Raw genomic sequence first — 26,753 nt, 5'->3', positions numbered from 1 at the left:
GTTTCAAAAGTATGAATGAATGAATAAGGTATTTATATAGCACTTTATTGTATCTTGCTGTACACCCAAAGCACTTTACAATCATGTGAGGGGGTCTCTCCTCAGCATCCACCTGGATGATGAGATGGCAGCTACAGTACAATGGCGCCAGTGCACTCACCACACACCAGCTACAGGTGGAGAGGAGAGAAGGGGAGTAAAAGAGCCAATTCAATGGATCGAGTTGATTAGAAGGCCATTATTGACAAGGGCCAGTGGAGGGAATTTGGTCAGGACATTGGGGTTACAATCGTACTCTTTACGAGAAGTACAATGGGATTTTAGTGACCTCAATGTAATGTCTCATCTGAAAGATGGTGCTTTTTACAGCATATTGTAGCTACAGTCGTGGCCAAAAGTTTTGAGAATTACATAAATATTGGAAATTGGAAAAGTTGCTGCTTAAGTTTTTATAATAGCAATTTGCATATACTCCAGAATGTTATGAAGAGTGATCAGATGAATTGCATAGTCCTTCTTTATAAAGGTAAATCAGTAGCTAAACTCGAGAGGTTGAAGATCTGAATGTGAGAACTTGTCATATTAATATTTGTATTTGTAAGTTAAAATTTACACTCACAGCTCTGATGTGAAAAGTTGAATCTTTCAATTTGCACACACAGACAATGATCAAAACACTCGTGTTTTGAATTGGAAGTTGTAGATTAATAGTCACAAATGTGTAGAATGACATTCACACAAAGAAAATGACATACACACATTTTTACGACATATTTACTTTTGCACTTTACTTCAGTTACGCTGCACAACGTCAAGTCGGCACTTACAACCTCTCAGATCTGGAAGTACAAGTTCAAATCCTAGCGCTCTGACTTTTGCTACTCTTTTTGCGGTATTCTGTTGCAAAACTCACTTGTGCACTTGTATATGCAGATGTGAGAGAGCAGAGCTGGGGGCGGGGCTTTGGTGCGAATGAAGACATTTTATTGGTCGATGCCCGACCAATGAACAACGCCAATTTTTTTCACTGAATATCCTTAGCTTTGACAGGATTTTAAGACACTGCATTCATTTTGCCATTCAGGTATTATCTAGAAGACAAATTTATGCAACATATTTTATATGTATATCCCACTGCATATTGCAGAGTAAACTCGCTGTACAAGAGCATACTTTGACCTCACCGCCACGCGGTCACGTGGTTCATGTAGCTATCAATAGTACTAAACTGAACATTTTGTCAATATGCTTGAAATGTATTAATTGGGACAGACAGCAGTTTCCTTATATTTACAGCGATTTCTAGTAGATTTCTAGTAATTTGTAACAGGTAAAGTGCATTGATTATGCATGGATAACTACGTTGACTCATGACTATGCCTTACAATAGCATTTTATACTGGAAAATGGAACAGCATTATGTTCTCATACTCCTCGTTGGCAGTTAAATGTGACTAAACAATTAAGTGTAACTTTTAACCAAGAAAATAACTGTACTACATGTTAACTCAGTCCTGTTTAGTTAATTTGAAGAGATCATGGTACTAAATAATATGCGTAATAATTATGATCCATGAATGACCATTTGAAATATAACATTTTCTAATATGGTTATTATTTACACTACAATAACTGTAGTATTTAGGTTTAAATTCCAGTGCAAAGAGGCACGCTTTAAATGAGAGGCATTTGGTGGCCAGAAAGATAATATTCATATGCAACTCCATTGCTTAAACACTAGATGGACTTGTTGATGTTTAATAAATACATGTATTTAGCTCTACTAGTTGCTCAAAACAGTATTTCTGGTCATAAGTGCTTATTTTTTAGGTTTTGCTGTTTAATGTACATTTAGACATTATTAAACACTCGATTTTTATAAAAAAAATAATAATAATAATAATGTTGCATTTAAAAAGGTTCATTACTGACAAGCAAATTGGGAATTTAACCCAATGCAGAAGTTAAAATTATTTTTACAAAACATAAAAATAATAAAAACCACATTATATTGCAACTCTGGTAGAGTGATATGCAGTGGGATATACATATAAAATATGTTGCATTATTTGTCTTCTAGATAATACCTGAATGGCAAAATGAATGCAGTGTCTTAAAATCCTGTCAAAGCTAAGGATATTCAGTGAAAACAATTGGCGTTGTTCATTGGTCGGGCACCGACCAATAAAATGTCTTCATTCGCACCAAAGCCCCACCCCCAGCTCTGCTCTCTCACATCTGCATATACAAGTGCACAAGTGAGTTTTGCAACAGAATACCGCAAAAAGAGTAGCAAAAGTCAGAGCGCTAGGATTTGAACTTGTACTTCCAGATCTGAGAGGTTGTAAGTGCCGACTTGACGTTGTGCAGCGAAACTGAAGTAAAGTGCAAAAGTAAATATGTCGTAAACATGTGTGTATGTCATTTTCTTTGTGTGAATGTCATTCTACACATTTGTGACTATTAATCTACAACTTCCAATTCAAAACACGGGTGTTTTGATCATTGTCTGTGTGTGCAAATTGAAAGATTCAGCTTTTCACATCAGAGCTGTTAGTGTAAATTTTAACTTACAAATACAAATATTAATATGACAAGTTCTCACATTCAGATCTTCAACCTCTCGAGTTTAGCTACTGATTTACCTCCATACTTCTTTGACATGAAAATTAACTTAATCCCAAAAAAACCTTTCCACTGCATTTCATTTCTGTCACTAAAGGACCTGCTGAGATCATTTCAGTAATCCTCTTGTTAACTCAGGTGAGAATGTTGACGAGCACAAGGCTGGAGATCATTATGTCAGGCTGATTGGGTTAGAATGGCAGACTTGACATGTTAAAAGGAGGGTGATGCTTGAAATCATTGTTCTTCCATTGTTAACCATGGTGACCTGCAAAGAAACGCGTGCAGCCATCATTGCATTGCATAAAAATGGCTTCACAGGCAAGGATATTGTGGCTACTAAGATTGCACCTAAATCAATAATTTATAGGATCATCAAGAACTTCAAGGAAAGAGGTTCAATTCTTGTAAAGAAGGCTTCAGGGCGTCCAAGAAAGTCCAGCAAGTGCCAGGATCGTCTCCTAAAGAGGATTCAGCTGCGGGATCGGAGTGCCAACAGTGCAGAGCTTGCTCAGGAATTGCAGTAGGCAGGTGTGAGCGCATCTGCATGCACAGTGAGGCGAAGACTTTTGGAAGATGGCCTGGTGTCAAGAAGGGCAGCAAAGAAGCCACTTCTTTCCAAAAAAAACATCAGGGACAGATTGATCTTCTGCAGAAAGTATAGTGAATGGACTGCTGAGGACTGGGGCAAAGTCATATTCTCCGATGAAGCCCCTTTCCGATTGTTTGGGGCATCTGGAAAAAGGCTTGTCCAGGGAAGAAAAGGTGAGCGCTACCATCAGTCCGGTGTCATGCCAACAGTAAAGCATCCTGACACCATTCATGTGTGGGGTTGCTTCTCATCCAAGGGAGTGGGCTCACAATTCTGCCCAAAAACACAGCCATGAATAAAGAATGGTACCAAAACACCCTCCAACAGCAACTTCTTCCAACAATCCAACAACAGTTTGGTGAAGAACAATGCATTTTCCAGCACGATGGAGCACCGTGCCATAAGGCAAAAGTGATAACAAAGTGGCTCGGGGACCAGAATGTTGAAATTTTGGGTCCATGGCCTGGAAACTCCCCAGATCTTAATCCCATTGAGAATTTGTGGTCAATCCTCAAGAGGCGGGTGGACAAACAAAAACCCACTAATTCTGACAAACTCCAAGAAGTTATTATGAAAGAATGGGTTGCTATCAGTCAGGATTTGGCCCAGAAGTTGATTGAGAGCATACTGTTTGCATAAATGTCATGTAATTGTCGATAAAAGCCTTTGAAACGTATGAAGTGCTTGTAATTATATTTCAGTACATCACAGAAACAACTGAAACAAAGATTTAAAAGCAGTTTAGCAGCAAACTTTTTGAAAACGAATATTTATGTAATTCTCAAAACTTTTGGCCACGATTGTACACTGGGGCATTAGGACCCACACAGACCACAGGGTAAGCACCCTTTGCTAGCCTCACTAACACCTCTTCCAGCAGCAACCTAGTTTTCCCAGGAAGTCTCCCATCCAGGTACTGACCAGGCTCAACCCTACTTATCTTCAATGGACAACCAGTCTTGGGCTTCAGGGTTATATGGCTGTGGATCACGTGAAATATTTCATCAGGTCACGAGGTCACAGTACATTTGGTAGGGAATGCAGTGTATGTGTGCATACTTAATTTTAATATTATTATAATTTTTCTTTTTGCATGTTAGGGGTACGTCTTAATTTTTGTCAGCAGTTAAATAGATTAAGAAATGTATTTGGCAAATCTTTTCTTAAATTACAAGTTGCATTTAAAAATCAAATTTTTTTTAATTTATCTAACATTTTAAATATTAAACATGTTTATATATACTACTAGATTTTTTACCAAAGACACATGAATCAAAAGTGACATTAAATAAATTTTTAATGGTTTCTGTTTCAAATAAAGTCTGTTCTTTCCAGTCATCAAAAAATGTATTACAGTTTCTACACAAAAAAAAAACCTGTGTCTAAAAATTATAAATTTTTCAATCTTAATTATAATAACAAATATTTTTTTTGAGGAGCAAATCAGCATATTACAATAATTTCTGAAGCATTATGTGACACTGAAGACTTATCTAATCAGTTTGGATCTATTTATTCTGTAATTATGCACAAACAGGCGGTTTTCTCGTGAGTCAACTATCTCAAATCCAGCTCTGGAAGCAGCACACTTCAGACACACCAAGGTTTTCCTGAAGGTGATCTAGGTGTTGATGATGATGATGCAGAGAACACACACACACATACACACACACACACACACACACACACACACACACACACACACACACACACACACACACTCTCACTCTCTCTGTCTCTCTCTCTCTCCCTCCCTCTCTCTCTCTTACACACACACACACACACACACACACACACACACACACGCATGCAAGTGAAGGGCAGGGTGTGAGCCACTTATCCATGAGCCCTTTGACAAAGACATGCTAACATTTATTGACTTATTAGCATGACAGCACAACTAACGTCTGAAATCTGGTTTGCTCAACTGAAGCTGTCAAAGGCTGTTAGCTGGATAACTGACTGAGGATGGATATTGGGAATGGACAATAACAGATAAAAGGTGGAAAGACAATATGGGTGAATGGATGGATGTAAGGATGAAGGTGCTCACTTGGTTGTCTGCTGAGAGGCGTGGCATGGAGATGGTCCGCCCATGCCCTTCCATTGGGTGATAGGGCTCAGTGTCCGAGTAACCGTCCCCAACAGGCCCAATCTCTCTCATTTCTACCGTCTGCAAAACAGATCAACAGCATGTGGGCCGGGCTGATGCCTGCTTTAGCGGCCTACAGCTCTATGGGGTGTTATAAACCAGTAAAGGGCAACATCATGCACAAAAGTGTGTTGGAGCTGAAGATTAGAACACTTGAGCTAGTCATTAGCCATTAACAAATGATACATATCACTAATTGAGTGAAATAAAAGAACAGGTGCACACTAGTCTCTGACTATCAGCCCACATCACGGCTTATTCCAGCCAAGAATAAAGCATTTAATTAAATTAAAAAATTAAAAATAGCTGTTGTTCTGCTTTATATATTTGATTTTTGTCTCCTCAAATTCAAAATCCCAAATTAAATAAGACCTAACCAAAATCTGATAATCTATCAAATTGTTCTGTGTTATTTTAGGTTTAGGCTTTGTAAATTGAAAATTAGCAAAAATCCCAAACTTGTTTTGCATTAATTCCCAAAGTGGTGAAATAAAACATATGTGATTTGAGGTTTGACCTAAAATATCACAGCACTGGCTGGATCACGCACTGACCTTGTCTGATTGCCCACTACTGGTTTAAGTACTTTCCAACATGCTTGTTAAGCCTAAAGTTTCAGCATCTCCTTTGCTAGTGCATGGAAACATCAGAGTTGGATGACTGCTGAGTTACAGAGAAGTGTCACACTGAAGGAGAGATGAGAGTCTGGAGAGGGTTTGGTACGATCCAGCAGACAGTGAAGAAGCAGGCAAGCAGTGAAACACCCCTGCAGTCTGGCAGAGGTGGGAAGGTCTATACAAATGGTCTACGATGGTCAGTGAAGTTCAGAATGATTTATCAGACAGTTAAAGAGGTGAGCTACAGACCGACAGAGACAGAAGAGATAGAAAGAGTGATAATATGAATGAGAAGTGTGTCCAAAAGCAGCGAAAAAGTGATGGTGGCTTGGAAGACAGTGATTGGCTCAAGCAGACAGTTCTTTCAATACCAAAGGCAGAGAGAAGCTGATATAGTCACGGCTACTTTGGTGGGTTTCAAGAGTCCGAGTAAACTCCTGCAAAAATTTCAGATCTAAATTAAATCGCCTTTCTGATCTGACGATCTCCGATATTACCTGTGGATTGTGGCGGCTGTCGTGATGGTCTTCAGGATACGGTCTGTCAGGGTTCCAGTTTTCTGGAACAGGCTTCTGGAACATTTCCTGGGCTCGTGATGTCACCCACGACTGGCTCTCGATCATTCCACCCTCCAGAGGCCTGAATCAGTGAAAGATGTTGGCTGGCTAATTCATTTACTCAATCACACACACACTTATGTACAAAATGCCTTTTGCAAACAAAAATATTATAGAAACACAATTACACATGTATATATGTATATACTGCAGAATTAATACAAAAGTAGATAGACATATATCGAAGAACTGAAACGTAATGTGAGAGACAGCTTAGAGAAGGTAAAACAAAGAAAGAGCAGAAGAACAATCAAGTGAAAGAAAGAGACAAAGAGCACCAGTTGAAACAGGTGTATCTAAAAATACCTCTCAGGTTCAGGTAATATTTTACCCAAAATTTAAGAGGAAAAATAAGAAAATATATTTTGCACACAGAAATGAATGTCTATTTTGTACAATTAATAATTTTGAGATTATTTTCAATGCAACAAACAATGTTTTAATATTTAATTTTGGATGAAATATTACTTGCATATGATTTCATGAGACTGACTCAGACAGATTAAGCTTAAGGCTAATTAAAACATAATTTGATACTCACAGGCTGTTGACAGGTTCCTGCGGCAACTCAGGGAGACCATTCACCCCCTGTCCCCCTTCCTGGTTTGGGGATGGCTCCAAGCGCTGAAACATTAATGGCGTTCGGTTCTGTGTGAGATACGAACATGGCCTGCAGCTGGGATCAGACACACTCATGGGATATGGGGAAACAAACACAAGCCACCGTGCACTACACAGGTGGTGGGGTATCAGACAGCAGAGATCCCCCAGAGGGCATAATGGTTAATGGAGTCCTCCTTTGCCCTCGCCAACCTGAATGGAGTCCTCCATTGGGGCTGTGCTGTCTAGGTAGGTACCGATGGCTCAAAGCATTTCCATCCAACCCACCGGAAGATATGGGTGGTAGTAACAATTTGGGCATGCTACAGTAAAGATCTGAGGTTCATACTTGCAGAACTACACGTTGTGGGTGGGTGAAACTTAAACTATGAACACTAGAAATCTCAGAGACTGTGGTAGCCCAAAGGTTACAAGACAAAACAAAACAGACAGAGAAAATTACACATAACAAAAAAAACAAGAGATTGACAGTGGATCCAACAGGTCAAAAAGGATTGAAACAATGAGAAAGATCAAAATGAATTAGTTAAAATGCAAAAGAGTTGACAGACATAGATACAGAGACATCAGGGATGGATATAGAGACTGGGACATCCACAAAAGCGCAGCTGATGTTGAGAGGACAGTGCTGAGGTACAGGTGCAATTAAGTGAAGGACGACATGTAAAGAGACAGACAGGGAATCAGGTGAGGCAAGACACAACCATAGATTTAAATCATTCCCTGATGCCGGCAGAGTGTCCATGCTTTTAGTGGTAGATATATAAAGGCACCAAGTATTACTAAATGCAAAACACATGCAAAAACAATGGACACTGTGCCTGTACAGGATGGGAACTTTTCTAGGGAATTGGACAGGAGTGACGCTGACAAAAGGCCATGTTGTATCATTCATCATTGCATATATCCTGCATATAATTACTGTATCTGTTTTTAAGCATGCTCGAACTCTGTAAATAACATGTGAAATGATCGTGTCTATAATGTATAAATTTCATGCCATAAAAGCACTAAAATAACAAAGAATTTGCATGTACATTTTTTAACCCATAGTGCTCCATGTGGGAAATGACAAACACTACTATTTAAACCTTGGGATCAGCAAGATTAAAAAAAAGAAGAAAAAAAAGAAGAAAATGAATATTGTTATTCAGCAACAATACATTAAATTGATCAAAAGTGACAGCAGACAGCAAAGACATTAAAATGTTACAAAAGATTTCCATTTTTAAATAAATACTTTTTTTAAAATAATCCTAAAAAATGTCTCACAGTTTCCACAAAAACATTAAGCAGCAAAACTGTTTTCGACATTGATAATAATGAGCAGCAAATCAGCATATCAGAATGATTTATGACTGGATTGATGAGCTTTGTCAAAACATTAATAAATTGCATTTTAAATAAAAAACGGTTATTTTGAAATGTAGTACTATTTCACAATACTGTTTTTACTGTACTTTGATCAAACAAATGCAGCATTGGTGAGCATAAAAGACTTAAAAAATAATCTTACCTACCCCAAACTTTTGAATAGTAGTGTACATCCTGTATTTAATAAACACTAATATCAGTGTAAAACAGAGTGAAAGAGACATTGGCTGCACCTGAAACTGCAGGCAGCTGCCTAACTGCCTAGTCTGTAAATAATTTGTTTTTTTAACTATGTAATTTTATGCCTATTTTGGAATATCTCATTAAAAAAATCTACAGGACCAAATGAAAAACACACTTTTCAAAAGTAGCATAAAACATGAATGTTTCTCCTAAAAATGTATATTTTTATTAATATTTTTAATTAGTTTCAGACATAGCCAATAAGTCAGAAGGTAATGGATTTAAGATTGTTGTGTGGACAGGATGTTACCACTGTTGATTAGCAAAGCTAATCAGCTGCAAACTTGACTAATTAGACTTCATGCTTTGGTGGAATAGGACGAGAAAGGAGAGCATTTGTTTGTTTGTCTGAAGTGGTACCTGCTCCTCACGAAGCGCCTGCTGCTTTTTGGCCTTGCTCTGCCGGTAGTACTCCATTATCATCATGGCGGCGTAGATTTTGCCCACTGTCAGGTCTGTCGCTGCTGAGAGGATGAAAAAGTTACCCTGCACAATTAGACCGGGGTGGAATGGAACCCTGAGCCGAGAGGGGAATGGGAGTTGGAGAAAAGGCATGCCACAAACACAAAGTTCTAGTCCCTCAGACCCAGACTAAACTCACAAGACTAGATCTCACAAGAAACCTCTGTTGGTTTTATTCCCATTGATCTAGTCTTAATCTGGGACTGAGAAACTAGATAACAGGTACACAACAAATTCCAAGACAAATTTCACAAATACAGCTGTCCCAGAATTTAGATTTAGTCTCTTAAGTCAAATTTATACAAGTATGAATGCCATTGCATAGACAACTAAATATCACAAATTAATTTACATTTTCTTAGGCACATTTGCAGTGATATTTAACCAACCTTTAAAAATAAATGCCACCTGGTGTGCTGCTACCAAATGTAATGACATTCAAGACATTCAAAACATTTTAGGATGGCTTAGTTGCCCAAATACATTCTGGTGCCACTGTATAAACAGCAACAAATATACACATCTAATAAACTTTTTACACAACAGACATTAGACAAAGTACACTTACAAATGCAAAATGCAACAGAGCTGATAGTCTTTTCACATTCAAATCCTCATTCATTAAAGCCTCTTATTTTTCTCAAGCACCTTATATAGCGTCACATTTCTAGCCTATATTGCATTCCTACAGGGACTCAAGCCAATTCACTATGGGAAGATACCATGAATGAGGCAACAATATCACTATTTAGGATTACACTATTTTGTGAGGAGCTCAAATTTTTCATCAAAACTCTGCAGCGGTATCCGGAGTTTGAATGACACAAAAAACATAAATTTGGAAAATTTTGAGCTGCCATAAATAACAAAAAGAAATCCCTTTACACAAAACACTCTCTTACCAGGACAATTTCATAGTAAAATTGGCTTGAAACCCCCCGGGGACCAACAATAAGCTTCAAAAATAACTCGAAAACATGCTGAAATTTCAAATTAAACATGCTAAAGGAAAGCACACAAATGTATTTCAGCTACTTGTCATAGATCATAATCACAGATTTTAATATATTCTGGTCATCTCATTAAAATGTAAAGTCTCTAACATCTGTAAACACCCTCAGATATGAGTTAATAACTCAGGCTACACTGTTTTAAGGCTCTGTGGTTTAAAGGTTAAGCCCAGCTAAGAGCTTTACAAATGCTGGAGTGAAAAGACTTCTATAGAGGATCCATCTATAGCGAGGCACCCCCTGATAACAGACAATGAAGAGGACAAAGGAAGAGGGAGAAAAGGAGAGAGGCTGGAGAAAGGAAGGATATGTAGTTTAGAAGTGGATGAACAATTATTTAAAAGTTTAAATGAGGATGGCGAAAAGGATGTATGACGTTTTATATACTCCAAATCAAACTAGTCAAGTCATGTTGAGAATCAGATATAAACAGAAACAAGGCCTTATAAGCTATAAATCATATAGTTAGGAAACAGAATGGTTTTAAATAGTATTAATATGGTAACGCTAAACGATCTAATGAACAGTGTAAAACAGTGGTTTGTCATGTGGGGATGGGAGAAAGATCAGTTGAAGGTTTTGAAATGTGTTGCCTGATCAGAGGGTGCTGAGCAGTGTGAGCTGAGAGAAGCTGTCCTCTGATGAATTGGTGATCTTTGGTTAGTTTTTTTTTACAAACCAATCTGCAGCTTACACTTGTGTGGTGTTACCAGCAGATCCAGGTTCTTCTGGGAGAGATTTGGCCAAATCGCCATCATTTCCTTACGGAGCTCCGCGTCCATCTGGTGTTTGTCTGCGCCTCCTGTAAGCATGTGATGTCAGGGCAGGGTACATACACACATACATACGCATGCACATATGTATAGACAAACAAAATATGCCAATACACCAAAAGCACCAACCCAATATCAATAAAATATCCCAAAAACCTAATTTGTAATCACAATCATTCAGAAGATACAGGAAAGGGTGTTTTGTTAACATTATTATTTTTTTATATGCAGAAAGAAAGAAGACAGATAGAAAGAAAGGAAGTAAGAAAAAAGAGAGATGTCATTCTGTACCCTTAGCGATTTTGATGTCCAGAGCTGTGCGTATCAAAGCCATCAGAGTGGAGTTGAAATGCACTGTGTTGTCATCTGCAACAGGTAGGTCCATGCGTAGCAGTCTCTGTGAAGAGCCAATCAGAGGGGATGAGGGCATGGCTGTGTAAGTTAAACCTCCAATCAGATGCTTTTGGTGGACTCATAAAAGGCTTGGGGAGCTCAGCAGTTTGTAGCCAAAGAATAAATTACTGGCCACACAATTTTCAGGAGATTAAGTTTTTAAACAGGTCATTTGATTGCAGGGTTGACTGTAGGTTTAAAAAATATATTTTATTTGTTTATTTATTATTATTTTTTGTTTACGTAATTGTTGTGTACAAACAATGCATAATGCAATTACTTTCATGGTGATACTCAACCACACAAAAAGGGATACGGAAAGATTAATTTGGCCTCTGTGAGAGCAGTTTTCTTAGACTGACAAATAACTGACCAACTATATGCAACCTTATAATGAATATGTATAATGTAACTGTATAATGAACATATACAGTATGTGACTTAACTGGAGCCCTCACAGATAACAGGAGCAGTATCACAGGGGATGAAGTCATCTCTGCATTGCTCCTCTCTGTCTGTGAAAACTAATCTCAGATCAGGCATAAGCTTGTCTTATTTGGGACTGCCAACTGATTTGTTATTCCACATCTACTACAAATGTGTACGTTTTAAGTGTGAAAATACTTTTTTGGGACCCTATAAAGTGCAATCAACTGACCTTGAATCGGCTAGTAATGATGGGTTGTTCTTGAATGATTAGTTCATTTTGAAGGAACCTTTAATGTGACTCGGGAAGAACGAGTCGTCTCGGGGAGTGATTCGTTCTGTCGCCCAATGTGCAAAATTCTATAGGTTCTGTACTTGAATTAGTTCACCTGTTTGAGACTTCTGGTTTTTCGAGTCGTTCGTTCACCACTTGACAGACCCTTAAGCTTTAACCTATGCAGTCTGAGTTGGTTAGAGAATTAATAAAAATAGCCAACTCTTTATTACCTTTGTTACAACATTCAGTGCATGGAAAATAACCATCATGACAGAAATTCACACATTAACAAACATAAGAAGTAAAAAGCAACAATTTGATACCAGAAAAGCATCACGTAACTATAAAAGTAAATAATAATAATAATAATAATAATAATAATGATACTACTACTACTAATAGCTATGCACCCGTTTGTAAGAAAGCTTGTAAATTAATTCCTCTATCCAATGCTGTCACTTCACATGACAAAAGAATGAACAATAGGTTAAAGCTTATGGGGCTGTCACTTGATGAAAAAACGACTCAAACCCGAAGACTTGTCAAACAAGAGGAGAGCTAATCATAGACTGAAGACCCAGGTAAACAATGAATTAATATTTTCTGTTCTTATAGCATTATAGTTTTGTATTGTTTGTAGTGTGATCAAATTTTGCGTTAAGAAGTACACGTTAGGGAAGTAACATGTAACATTTTAAATATATTTTGATAAAATGATTGAAATAAAATGACTCAAAAAAGATCCGTTCAGTTTGCTGAAAGAGACTCAAAGGTCAGAGTCGGTAAAACTTTCCATCACCATCGGCTAGTAAAGAAAATGTCAGCTTAATTGAAAATATAATGAAAAGCTACTGCTAAAGAGCTCCCCCCACCTGTTGGACTTTGTATATTTTGGACAAACCAATGAATGAAAGAGCACCTAAAAACAGCGGATTGTTGTTTTTAGATGCCAGTTTTCATGCATTGGATGTGCCATCATGGAATTGGAATACACAAGCACACGACATGGAGTTAGAGTGAGGTAGAAAGCATGTGTGTGTGAGCCTGTGTATATGCGTGTGCCCATTTCAGACCAGTCCGCTGTTCCTTGGAGGTGTAGATACCAACAAGCATGAGCCGCGTTCCATCGGTGACCATGCAAAAGCGCATGCAATACAGCACGACCCCTAATTGGAGTTCAGCGATGGCACGACCCACCCTCCTCACCAGTCACAGCCCACCCAAACATCAACCCCTACTCCATGCATCATGCATTGCATGCACCCCCCTCCTCCCTCCCCACCCTCACAGAACAAGAGCAGTGCAGCCGCGCACAGAGAGTATCATTTTATCTTTCATTACTTGTATTACTGGGTTTGTTTAGCATCTTTATCTTTGTGATTTTTTATAGGGTTAAGTAAACATTTTTTTTGATCTCTCGATGCAAAACGGGTGCAGTTTTTTGAAGGTCAGAATAAGGGGTGGAATTCCCTACAGAGTTAAAGGGAAAAAAATGACTGTGTTGTACACCAGAGAAGTGTAGAACTGGATTAGGGGCAACATGTATAGAAGTTAGTTCACTTCAGACTGGAAAGCTATGAGATGTGTACCACATAGAAAAATAATGGGAAGGATGGGGGGGGGGGGGGGGGGGTGCTTGGCAATGGATAGAAAGAAGGTCTGAGAGGAGAAAGAGAGAAAAAGAAGAATTCTGTTTGTTTGAGATGAGGGGAAACAATAAAAGTGAGGAAAGTGAAAGGAAGACTTTGAAGTGAAGGGAGTCTCAGTGAAACTTTGTCAGATCATAATTAAATTACATTTCGCAAAATGTCTACCATAGATAAAATCTGTTCCTGTAATCTTAGTGTAGATGCAGTTTTTAATAAGACCCAAAATATTGAGTCTGTCCAAGATCAACACATTGTTGTGTCGTTGTGCACAGCTGATGATACATAGAGTAGGCAAAAAGCTTCAGAAAATATTACTTTAAAAAATTAGCTGTAATCTAGGATTGATTTTTTGTTTGTTTTTTGCGGATGACTAAAAATCTTTTTGTTGTTGTTGTTGTTGGGTGAACAGCAAAACATCAAATGTTTTCCATTCTCAGTCCTAACAGTCAAATAAGATTTCAGGTAGTTTTTCTTTTCCTCAGAAGTGTGCACTTTGTCCTTAAATACACTACCATTCAAAAGTGCAAGAGCAATATTTTTTTTAAAGTAATTTTAATAATGTCTATATATAATTATTGATATTTTGTTCAGCAAGGATGCATTAAATGATTAAAAGTGACACTGAATACATCTATAATGTTCATTTTAATGTTTATAAATCTATAAATTAGACAATCTTTTGAACTTTCAATTAATCAAAGACTTCAGCATATTAGAACAAGTTCTGAAGGATCTTTGACACTGGAGACTGGAGTAATGACTGCTGAAAATTCAACTTTGCCATTATTTTTTATATTTCAAATATATTATAAAATATATTATTATCGAAAAGTTATTTTAAACTGTAATAATAATAATTTTTTTTTTTTACAGTATATTTGATCCAATAAATGCAGCGAAAATCATAAAAACTTCTAACTTTGAATGGTGGTGTATTTGGAATTCACTATGCAGAAACTGGTGAAAGTTATGGGAACAAATCCTCGGTTTTGGACACAGTATAAGCATGAACACCTAAAACGCCTCTGTACAGTATAAAATAGATTTAAAAGATATATATTATGGGATATTGATAACAGCATCCACTTGCAAAATGACAGTGACACATGATATTTCATATGAAAAAACATTCACCTTTTCATTCACCTCAAACTAAGCATGCCATCTACCCTGACTAAGGTGCACAGCATTAATATGATGAACGTGACATGTGCAATGGCTGGATGTAATTTTTCACACAAGGATGCATTTAGATTTCTACTACTTTCATAACTAAGAAGCATGCTGATTAAAGGTGAAGAAATACAAGATAGATATGGAGAGGAAGACAGGAAGTGAAAGAGGGAGAGAGCAAAAGAAAAAAAGGAGGAGGAATTTTTGTGCAGGGATGAAGAAATGTAGTGGCTGAAAATGCAAACAAAAGAATGTGGTTAAAAGTAGAGATAGAACGAGAGACAGTACGAGAGAAAGAGAGAGGGGAACGGAAACAGGTCAGAACTGCATTGACAGAATCAAACGAAGGACAGGTGGGAAAAGCTTATCCGTGATTCTAGTGGATTTGCCGAAAAAAAAAAAAATCAAAAGGACAAAGTGGATCTAAAGACTTCTGAACGCTACGTGATTGCACTAGCTGAACCTACGAAAGTGTCAACAGTTGAAATCATAGAAAATGAATATCTGAAGACTTTAGGAATCATCCACTGGAGGGAGAGATGCAGAGGACCAAAGGCACGTGATTCTTCCCAGTCCTTCTGTACACGCACACATATATATTTGTGTCTACATTTGTATTTACAATTAGGCTCCATTCCTGCCATTAACATTGAAAACATACAGTGGAAATAACATAAGATTCATTGTTTTCTAGTTAAAGTCAACATGAAATAGCATTCTCAACCCACTTAACTTCTGCAATGTAATAGTAGTAATATTGTAAGAACAACGGTAGAAGGTGACTTGATATCATTCACTAGGATTGAGTTTCACAAGTTGATGCAGAGGTGGGACTACTTACAAAAATTTGATGAAAGATTATAAAGACAAACTTTTTCTGAAATACACTGTGCCAATGAATAAAAACAGGTAAGGGGAAAAAAAGGGTCCATTCTGATTTCATGTTGATTTGAAAAAAATATGTAATTTAATAAACTCATAATCGCTAAGAATAAGAATGCAAAATTACATTTAAGAGTTCCTTTTATATTTGCAACAAAATCCCTTACATCTGTATGTGAGTGAACATTTGAGTACGGTGCAGAAGGGCTGACAAGGTACCCTCCGTTCCCGCTCTCCAGTGGATGTATGCATACGGGTATGTGTCAGCTGGCTAACACCTTCAACGGTACCCCACAATATAAAAGGAAAGATACAGCAGCTCACCAACACCAACACTAACAGAAAAAAATGGACAGCTTTGATTGGCTGTGGCGCACCCACGACGGGCTGCTGCCGCTAACCTTGTAGGCGACCCGAGCTGGGCACCTCTTCCCCAGGCCTAGCGGAGGACACATGTGCCTGAGCATCTCATACATATCACTGTAACTGATCCTGCCACTGTAACAGGGAGTGGGAGGGAAGGGGAGGGGTGAGACCCCCAGAAATTAAACGAGGAGAACGTGGAAAAGAAATAGGAGGAGGACGACGAACGAATAAAACAACAGACAAGAAGAGAAACAATGGAGAGGGGAGGGGGAGGGGGTGGACATCATGGCACAAACCAGAGGATGGTGGGATTTAAACCAAAAAAGGAGGAAGGAGGAGGAAATAAGAACGACAAGAAGGAAAAACAAAGACACATAGGTTATTGTTTTGGTCTGGGCAAGGGGCGGGGTTTTGAGAGCATGAGCGCTCTTGATTGGCTGGAGGTTAAACAGGAGGAGGGGAAGCTGGTTTTTAGTTCTAGTAAAAACACTGTTCTATGTGATCGTGGGATGGTCCCATAGAACTGCAGTGGGGCTTCAAACAGGCAAAGAAAAGCTCCGCTGCTTGGTGGTGAACTATGGTAGTCACGTCAATGCAGTCCTCTGATCCCCAACCCTCACTTCGTCCCCAAACAAGAACAATGCACACTGTTACACCCAGTTTGCCAAGGCATGGTTCAACAGCAAGCAGAAAGTAAAAAAATTAAAAATAAATGACTGATTCATTCGTTTGTTTCTTTTTTTTTTCTTTCTTTCTTTTTTTTATTGGCTGTTAAAAGTGATTCATTCCACAGAGATTCATACAGACGTGTCTGTCATTGGCAGTGCATGCCATGCTTCTAAAAAGGTGTCTGCATTGTCCTGCACATTCTCATTTGTCATATCAGAATGCATATAGAGATGGCGAATAAAATAACAAAAATGAATTTCAAGTAAAAAGAAGAAAAACTGTGGAGAAGAGTAAAAATAAACTGAAAAAGAAAAAGAAAAGCAACATTCATTCCAGTCTTCAATGCGAGCAGGTGCTTAAGTTTTTTGTTTAGTAGGATCCAAACCTTGCAGGCCACCCTATGAGGACATTTCTTGCCTAAGCCCAGTGGGGGGTCGATAACCCGCAATAAACTGTACATATCCTTATAATGAATGCGCCCGCTGCAAGAAGAATACAGGGAGGTTAGAGAGGGGGCACACAAAGGAAGAGAGAGAAGAAAGAGAGCCAGAGAGGAGGTAGATAGGAAATAAGAGAAACAAGAAGAGGAGCACAAAGAACAAGAGAATAAAAGCACACATATCCATTGACAAATCACAGACCAAACCCATTGCCTCAAACCGATAGAAAACCAGATCATTCAAAGGACAGCTCAACCGATTTTAAGCTAACAAATATGTTCAGATCAAAGACTGGAATCTTCCAGCAATGGACCCTTTTCAGGAGACTGTGATGAAGAATAATTGCAACCAAACACATTTTATAAATACAATTATAAAAATATTAAATACATTAATACATTAATGTTATGAACATTAGAAATAAATGCTTATCAGTGATGCGCGGGTTGATCCAAAATGAGCGGGTGCCTGCGGTCGCCTGCGGTTGCCCGCGGTTACGAGTCATCCAAAAATATTTGTAATGATATTCGGATAGCGGTCGGTCGGGTCCTTTGAAATAAAAAAGCCAATTAAATCCTTTGTCATTTATATAGTACTAGACACATTTTTTTAAATATAGGCCTACACTCTATTGGATGAATAACTGGCATGAAGATGACGCACGAGCTCATTCTGCACGTAGAGATGGAGTCTCTGCACAAAGAAGACTGCATGGGGAGCAACGTTGCTGTTTTTGGTAAAACATGTTTTTGGTAAAACATGTTTTTGACGACTTCATTAAGTTTTGTTTTATAGAAAACTCTTTTTAAAAGATTTTTGTTTTGTATAAATTGTATCTTAATTTTGATCAATGTTTTATCAGTCAGTTGCCCGTATTTAATAAATAAGAAGCAAATATATAGCCTAGAAGACAATGTAATGAGGCGCCGGCAGCCCTGCACGATCACTTGCATTGCATGTGAACTAAACTCAGCGTGTGCCTCACAGATTTGAGAAATATAGGCTATATATTACAGAAAGCTTGAAATGTCTTCTTTTAAACAAAAATATTCAAACCAAAATAAATGGGCTACTCTCTAATGATGTAATTCTCAGAGTTCTCTCTGGCGTTCATGGCGAGTCTGCATTGTCAACGTCATCTTTGCAGCGACACAGAAAACATCAGTTTATTATTAAACAATAAAATTACTCCTTGCATATTTTTGAACCAGCAGGTCATTCTGGGTTGAGCGAGACCCCACGGAATGAGCGAGCGGATCGGGATATTCAGAAATGCGTCCTCCGCTCAAGAGCTCTGATCGGAACAAACCCGAGCCTCAATGTCTGCGGACCTTGCAGAAACATAAAAATAGACATAGCCAGACTAAACTATTTTAGTACAAATTATGAGCTTACTGACAATTTTTTATAATTCTTGACAAAATGATAATACGTTTTTTTTTTGTTTTTTTTGCCAAGTTAGTTTTGCCTACGTTCCTATGGCCCAATGACGCTACGATGAGCATTTACTGCTCTTTAAAAATGCGGGTCGGGTACAATATTTTATTTTAATTTTTTTGCGGTCAGAGTTGCGGGCGGGTTAGTTGAAAATGTCGGTTGGGTGCGGGTTATTAATACATTGACCCGCGCATCACTGATGCTTATGCACTTCTAAATAAATGTTTCATGCTCTAGTTCACTTCTACAATCCAAACCTAAACATTTGAAAAGGGACTATTGCCTTGGATAAATTTAAACTTATGTGAGTGTTACTGAAGCCTTTAATTAAGATTTTAATGCATGTCAAATTCAGTGAAATGAACCCCATCTATGCATGTGAATGAAATAAGTACATCAAATTTTGAGTAAAAAATGGTGAAGCTGTCCCTGAATGATCTTTAGTGTTGTTCTGAATTCTCCCCACATCACGGTGCAGAGTGAACAAATCCACCGATATGACCGTGCACATGAGAGGCTCTCTCATCTTGGCGAGTCCAATGACTTAATTGAACTGCATACAGCGACAGCTACGTGGTCTTTACCAGTCAAAATACATGAGGTGTATTTTGTTAACGTTTGTATGCAGTGGCAAGTACAGAAATAAGCTGCGACAGCTTGTCTGTGAAGATGTTTGCCATGCACACCTGAGCCATAAAGATGGGAGAATTAAGTCATTGTGAAGTCAGAATCTGCCATGCACAGGGTCTCATTTTCAGCTCTCTTGGTTATGCTCATTTATATCACTTTCTCGGTTTCTTGCTGTTGTGTGTGTGTGTGTTAAGCAGATGTTTCTTTCTATATGCATATAAAAGTTTGTTTTTTTAAATATGAAAAAAATTAAATATAATTTTATTTTTGTTAAAATATGTTAAAAATTATATCTTTCCTTCTTTCTGACTCTTTGAATGAAAGTAGTTTAAATCAGGATTATGCAAAATTCAGAATTAAAGAAAATGGTTCCCTTTTAAATTCATAAGTTTGAATTTGAATTGAATTAGCCACATTCCACAGAAAGATGAAGAGGAATTTAAATGTAAATGACAGGAAAAGGTACTGGATTGTAATTGAAAGAAATTTAATGCAGGCAATACATTCTGGGAAATTAAATATCTTTCCATCTTGGTTTACAAAAGTTAATTTCTTTAATATAATGAAATATATTGTACATTAATAATAAATCAGTATGTCTATAGATGGCCATCCATCCATTAATCCATCCATCAGGCCAATAAACTTAAATGTTGCTTGTAGTTATATGATTTTTAAAAATTCTTTTTGATTCATTTAAGTTCTACTGATTCACATTCAGATTCAAATTGCAATTCTACATCTTGTTTCGTACTGTAACTCAAATTCAGGAACTGATCTGGGAAACTATATTCTGAATGGTGCACAACCCTAATTCAAACCTTAAACCTTCTTTTGTTGAATCATCATCACCGGATGTGGATTGTCAACAGGATAAATGGGCTCTCTCAGGGCTGGGGTAAGGAATGCCTTCATTCAGACCAACTCCATGGGCTCCTGCAGAACAGCACTCGAGGATGAGGCAAGCACCAGGACAGAGGGAAACGGGAGACAATACTGACTGGGCAGACAGAGTTTGTGGAGTTGGTACAATTGGGCTCATTTGAATGAAATCAAATCAGACTGCAGAGGTCACATCTGATGGGATATGAGGGATATAACACTGGGCTTTTGGAGATTTTGAAATCTGTGACTTGGTCTTATCTTAAATGACCTTGGACACCATTATGGGATGTTCTGTGGATGTTTTCAGTAACAAAAGACCTTAAAGGTTTGGGCCAGCAGCTATGGAGAGGAATGATTGGTTTGAGTTAGTTTGTGTGCACAAAAGTATCTGTTGTAAAAAGAACGAATCTTTAGAATTTTACAGTGTTTGTTAGCTTGCTGTGAGAATGTTTCCCTTTTTAAAACTGTTAGTATTAAGTGATGTAGGTTTCCCATTCTACAATTTCAAGGTAAAAATCAATGGTTGCATGTGTGCCTAAAAGAATCTTTAAAAATGTATGGTTTTGTGTGTTTAAGTGTGAGAGAAAAAAATGTTTGTAAAAGATATGCTGTTAACTCACCAGGCTGCTGGGTCGTACTCTGCCCAAATCCTGACATACTCATCCAAATGATGTGGACCCAGAATGGAGGAATCCCTGGTCAGGTACTCAAAGTTATCCATGATGACAGCGACAAAGAGATTCAGCATCTAAACACAAATGCAAACCCCAAAACATACTGAATTATTATTCGCTGTTTGAAGCAAAATAAATAAAGAAGAGATGCATCTCTGAGAGAAAAAAGGAAGTGTAAAAAAGTGGGATTAAGGTAAAGGAAGGTGAAAGGAAACATGTGGAGGCTGTTCTCACCAGGAAAGAACAGAGGAAGATGAAAGAGACAAAGTAGGCATAAGCAAAGTTGCTGCCGCAGTCTGGCCCGTCGTTCCCAGAGTTTTCATCACACTCCATTCCTCCGAGACATGCCAGCATGATCTCATGCCATGCCTCACCTGTGGCACTCCTGTTACCAAAACACACACAAACATATGTGACATTAAAAATTGTTTTTAGTTTACTGAAACAAAGCTTAAATATATATATATATATATATATATATATATATAGTTTTTTTATTATTATTTTTTTAAAGCACATAAAAAAAAGACTAATTCTTAAGCTAAAAATAAAGGTTTTGCTGCAAATTTTTATTTAAAATATATTTTTTGCTCCATAAAGAAATTTTTAATTTGAACTACTAAAATTACTAAAACTTAACCTAAAATAAAAACTACAACAAAAAAAAAAACAAATTAAAGGTAAATAGAAAAGTATAGGACAACTCAACCGAAAATAACTAAAACTTAAGCTAAAATGAAAATGAAAAAGATTTTTTTTTTATATAAATATTATTAATATTTTAATAGAATATATACTAAAATACCACTGGACTGACCTGAAGAGTAGCATCAGGGCCATAATGAAGGTTCTGAAGTTATTGTGTTCATTGATGGCACTATCTTCCTCCAGGGCCAAGTTCCCAAACAACTAGTGTCACAGAGCAAATATAAAACTACTGAACACATCACTGATCTCACAGATGTGAAATCTCAGCAACCTTATGCCATTTACCAATGTGTTGATGGATGCATATTTAGGTTAATTTTGCTTTATTTAGTTTTTCTAAAAACTAACAGTGATGTTAAAGCTCATTTCAAACAGAACAACTGTTACCTGCATGCCAATGATGGCATAGATGAAGAACAGAATTGCAATGAGCAGGCACACATATGGCAGAGCCTGTAAATAGTAAACAGAAAAAGCATGAAAGCAGGAAGAAATTAGGTAGAATTTTAAAGGTTGTCAAATTTTACACCTTGAAAAGGTTGACTGCATTGTCCCTTTGCTTCAATAAAATTTACAAATCAATAAAACACATGTCTACATCTCTGCAATACTGCATGAAATAATGCACTGCAATGATTCCATTTTTGGAAAATTATTTTGTTTAATCTTCAAATAAGCTCAATTTGTAAAATGTTCAGATAGCAAATAATTAATTCTGGTATCCAAACTGTTTTTCAAAAAATCCTGAAAACTTTTTTTTTTTTAGACAGGACAGCCAGCTATACATTTTCATTACATGTAGGGAAATATGGAAATAAATCCTCAAGTTAAAAAAATGTTTCATGTATTTTCAAATATCTTTAGTTTTGTCCTTGAGTCACGTTGGACTTGGATTTGGTATGTGAATCGGTGTGGGTGTGTGACTGTAGGCATTTAGGTAAGACTTTTTGCACCTTAAATGATTGAACGAAGGTCCAAAGTAGAATGCGAATGGTCTCGCCCTGCCTCAAGAGCTTAATGAGACGTGCTGCTCGGAAGAGTCTCAGAAAACTCAGGTTTATGAAGTTATCCTAGGGAGATTAGATTGAGACATATGTAGAAATGGAGACAGAGGAGAATGTTCCCCAAGAAAAGAGTCCAAGAGAGACAGCATGTGAAAGAGAGAGTCAGTGTAAGAAAAAAAGAAGATATATTAGAGAAAAATCACAATCAGTTTACTTAATTATGATAAATCAATTTTTTTAAATAAAATAATAATTTCGAGAGAAAGTGGGTCAATGTAATACATAAAAGTATAAAAACATTTTCTTTCTAAATGTATATAAATACACAATGTACAAAATAAACTTAAAATGGGATTGAAACTAAAAAATAATAATAATGGCAAAAAGGACCAAATTAATTCAGGAGGGGCTCAATTAAAACAATCAATATATTGTAACAGTCAACATCCAATCATATTTTAAATCATAAACCTTTTATTTTAATCAAATGCACTGATCTGTTGAGACAGGCAAGGCACAGAATGGAAGCAGCACTGTAATGTTTAGCAATACAGGCATATGGAGTAGAATGCGGACAACATTAGCCAGTAGGGATTGCATGTGTTTCTAAGTAATTCTCAATGGTCCAATCCACACATAGTTCATGCCAACTTTTTTTTTGGGGGGGGGGGTGGCATTTTAGAAGTGCTTGGCCCAAAAATTCAAAATTTCAATATGGTATTTTAAGCACATTTGGCATAATCACTCTGAATAAAACCTGGTAAAATAAATAATAACTCTTCCCAACTGTGTGGACAGGATATTGAGGATCAATCCCCCATTCCAGCATACACATATTTCAATGAGTGAGCTGTAGCGCCCTCTTCCATACAGATGAGGAACTACAGTAGTACAGAACAGGCAGATGAATCAAGAAAAGATAAGGTAATGAAAGAAAAAGAGTCATCATGCAGCTTTTGCTAAAGTGCATGGCATTCAGTGATGACATGACAACGTCTGTGACTACCCGTGCAAGTTTAAAAGCATTTTTATGAGCAAAAACTAAAATAGTGCTCTCATTGGTCTATGGGTAAAAAGGTATATTAGAACTACAGATCGATAAGAGCAAGAGTCAGCTATTGAACTTTATCTGAATCTGTTGTGATTACATTCAGGTAAATTTACTTTACAAAACTCTATGTTAATGTTGGTGAAGTTACTTTAATGTATTACATACAGTATTGGCCCTTGTATACATATATGTGCTTGTATTAGGGTGGGTGGTATGACCAAATGCTTACATGAGTCATTTTAGATCATTGTAACAGTATATATACAATACAGTAAAAAAAAATATATATATATATACCACCTAGTCCTAGTGTTTTTAATTGCTTATAGAGTATATAAGCATTAACATGAGCAGTTGTCAAATTGTCAAGCGTCTTTGGGGTCATCATACTGGAAGCACATGCACTGAGGAAAGTGAGGAGGAAAAGGCGAGGCATTTTGGGTAATGGATGCATTAGAAGCCTAGAGAAAATTACAAACCAACCGCATTCTATGTGTTGTGGCAGTAGATGGATGCATACATGTATAGTGAGTGTGTGAGGGGATTGGATGGGTACACATGAGATGGAAGATATGAGAGTTTCATAGTGCATTTTTTGTTTGTTTTGGATTGGATGGGTAAATCGCCAACAAATCAGAGGAACAAAGAAAGCATGTAAAAAGATAAAACAGGAATAAGTCATTATGGATACAGTCAACAGGCTGATTAATCACACACAGATATGGTGGGTACTGATTCACTAAGCAGGCTGTCCCAGTGGCCAAACTGAATTTTACTTATGACCTGCAAAGCATTTAAAAAAATTGTTACAAATACAGTTTTAACTACCTTAGGGGCAATTTTGATATATATAATAAAATATATATAAATAATAAAAGTAATAACATATATAAATAAATGTTATCTCTAATGCATGTTGGCCACAATTATTGGCACCCCTACGAATTCTTTTGAGTAAAATATCTGTTAAGCATATTCTCATTCATATTTACATTTTTTTTAAGCACACCAGAGTGAACATGAAATTGTCCATGACTCCCTGTTCCACAGGATTATAAATATGAGGAACACAAAGGCCAAATTCTAGACCAAAGAATATAGTTCTGATGTGCAGAACAAGATTGTTGAGATTCACAAAATAGAAAGTGGCTGTAAGAAAAGAGCTAAAGCATTTAAAATCCAAATTTCCACCATCAGGGCAATAATTAAGGGGTTCCAATAAACTAAAGATGTTACAAATCTGCCTGGAAGAGGACGTGTGTCTATAATGCAATGTGAGAAGGAGAATTCAAGTGGCCAAAGACACTTCGAGAATCACAGCTGGAGAATTGCAGATATTAGTTGAGTCTTGGGGTCAGAAAGCTTTAAAAAATATATCAAATAAAAATCAAACAGCCCTACATCACCACATGTTGTTCTGGAGGGTGTTAAGAAATATCGTTCTCGCTCATCCAAAAACAAACTCCAGCATATTCAGATATCTATCTATCTATCTATCTATCTATCTATCTATCTATCTATCTATCTATCTATCTATCTATCTATCTATCTATCTATCTATCTATCTATCTATCTATCTATCTATCTATCTATCTATCTATCTATCTATCTATCTATCTATCTATCTATCTATCTATCTATTCATATTACATATATATAAACTTTTAGGAAGCAAACCCACCAGATGGGGTTTGGTCCAAACAGGGATAAAAAGTACCCCATGCCCACGGTTAAATATTCTGCTGGATCTTTAATGTTGTGGGCCAATTTTTCAGTTCCCTGACCTGAACCGTATAAAAAATTTGTGAGATGAACTGAAGAGAAAAAGCACCAACATGGAGCTGGGAATCTCAAGGATCTGGTGAGACTCTGGGCCCTATCACCTAACACAATGCGCCTCAAGTCACGGTGCAAGTGTTTTTGCTAGTCTCAGCCTGACACAGTTCTCATTTTCCCATCCTGTGTGGTTTAAATAGCAAATGTATTTGTGCCCATTTGGGCGCTCAGGGGTGTGATGGTCTGAAAACGAGGGTGTGTTCAGAAGTATTGTTGGCGCATTGCTATTTTGAGGAACTGAAAACAGACTGCGCCATAGACCAACTCTAACCTGGTCTAAAGTCTGGCGCAATGTTTTTTCTATGTCATTTAAAGAGCACGTTAGAATAGGCAAATCCTGTAAATAGCAAATCCTTCATGGCACGAGCACAACTGGCTCTTAAAGGGAATGGGAGATGAGACTCTGTTTGGTTTATTGCACGTTACACCCAAAAAACACCTAATACTCATTAAGAGAATAGGACAACCCATTTAAACCATGCCCCCGGGCATGCTGACGGTTTTCCCGTCCTTAAACTAGCAAAAGTGGATTCGGACATGTCCTGAGTGCACCTGCACCATCCGCTTTAGACCATGCACTTAAAATCGTTAAAATTTATCCCTCTGTATAAGGGAATGGTCTCTGATGTTCTCCAAACTCATAAGGAATTATAAGAGAAAACTCAGAGCTGCTATCTTGGGAAAAGGATGTTTCAATAATTGAGTGCCATTAATTGTGGCCGCAGTGAACTAGACAAAAACATTTACTTGATAATGAGATTTCCCCCCCACTTTTCATTGTTTTACTTCAATGAAAGGTTAGAATTTTGTGAATTTTTTGAATGAAGAATCAAAAGGATAAACAATGCAGATTTATTTTCACAGCTGCTTTTGCTCATATTTCCAAAAGGGTGCCAATATTAGTGTAGGGCACTATTTATATTAGCAATGTGCATCTCTCATAACTGAGGCCGAGGTGATACACATCTCAATGCATAGCCAACGATACGATACATTAAAGATACATATGAAGCAGCTACTAATGTGATGTGATACATTACGATGCAGTGCACTCCATTTTCAATTCGACTCAACACTATGCAATTCAATGCAATATGTTACAATGACAAAAATATGATGCTATGCAATTCAATATGGTACAGATAGTTCACTTTTATTTCTTTGATT

General features: G+C 37.3%; 1 protein-coding gene across 8 annotated transcripts in view; it reads right to left on the bottom strand.

Moving 5' to 3' along the window:
• The window catches only part of LOC132119577 (voltage-dependent P/Q-type calcium channel subunit alpha-1A-like), a 72,255-nt gene that overhangs the window by 5,395 nt on the left and 40,107 nt on the right, over positions 1–26,753 (bottom strand). For 3 of the 8 annotated variants that reach the window (XM_059529657.1, XM_059529662.1, XM_059529665.1), the window contains 12 exons: positions 22,649–22,765; positions 22,083–22,148; positions 21,805–21,896; positions 21,222–21,372; positions 20,934–21,061; positions 17,307–17,403; positions 11,378–11,483; positions 11,008–11,115; positions 9,202–9,305; positions 7,145–7,251; positions 6,484–6,625; positions 5,271–5,390 (listed from right to left, as the gene is read on the bottom strand). In XM_059529657.1, the coding sequence (XP_059385640.1) occupies positions 5,271–5,390; positions 6,484–6,625; positions 7,145–7,251; positions 9,202–9,305; positions 11,008–11,115; positions 11,378–11,483; positions 17,307–17,403; positions 20,934–21,061; positions 21,222–21,372; positions 21,805–21,896; positions 22,083–22,148; positions 22,649–22,765 (1,338 nt within the window). Of the gene's footprint in view, positions 1–5,270; positions 5,391–6,483; positions 6,626–7,144; positions 7,252–9,201; positions 9,306–11,007; positions 11,116–11,377; positions 11,484–16,287; positions 16,385–17,306; positions 17,404–20,933; positions 21,062–21,221; positions 21,373–21,804; positions 21,897–22,082; positions 22,149–22,648; positions 22,766–26,753 lie in introns of all 8 variants that reach the window. The other 5 variants (XM_059529660.1, XM_059529659.1, XM_059529661.1 and 2 more) reach the window with 5 other exon arrangements.

The sequence above is a fragment of the Carassius carassius genome, chromosome 38, assembly GCF_963082965.1.
Source record: "Carassius carassius chromosome 38, fCarCar2.1, whole genome shotgun sequence".
Taxonomy (NCBI): domain Eukaryota; kingdom Metazoa; phylum Chordata; class Actinopteri; order Cypriniformes; family Cyprinidae; genus Carassius; species Carassius carassius.
The sequence above is the reverse complement of the archived record's forward strand: the minus strand, read 5'-3'. Positions and strand labels throughout refer to the sequence as shown.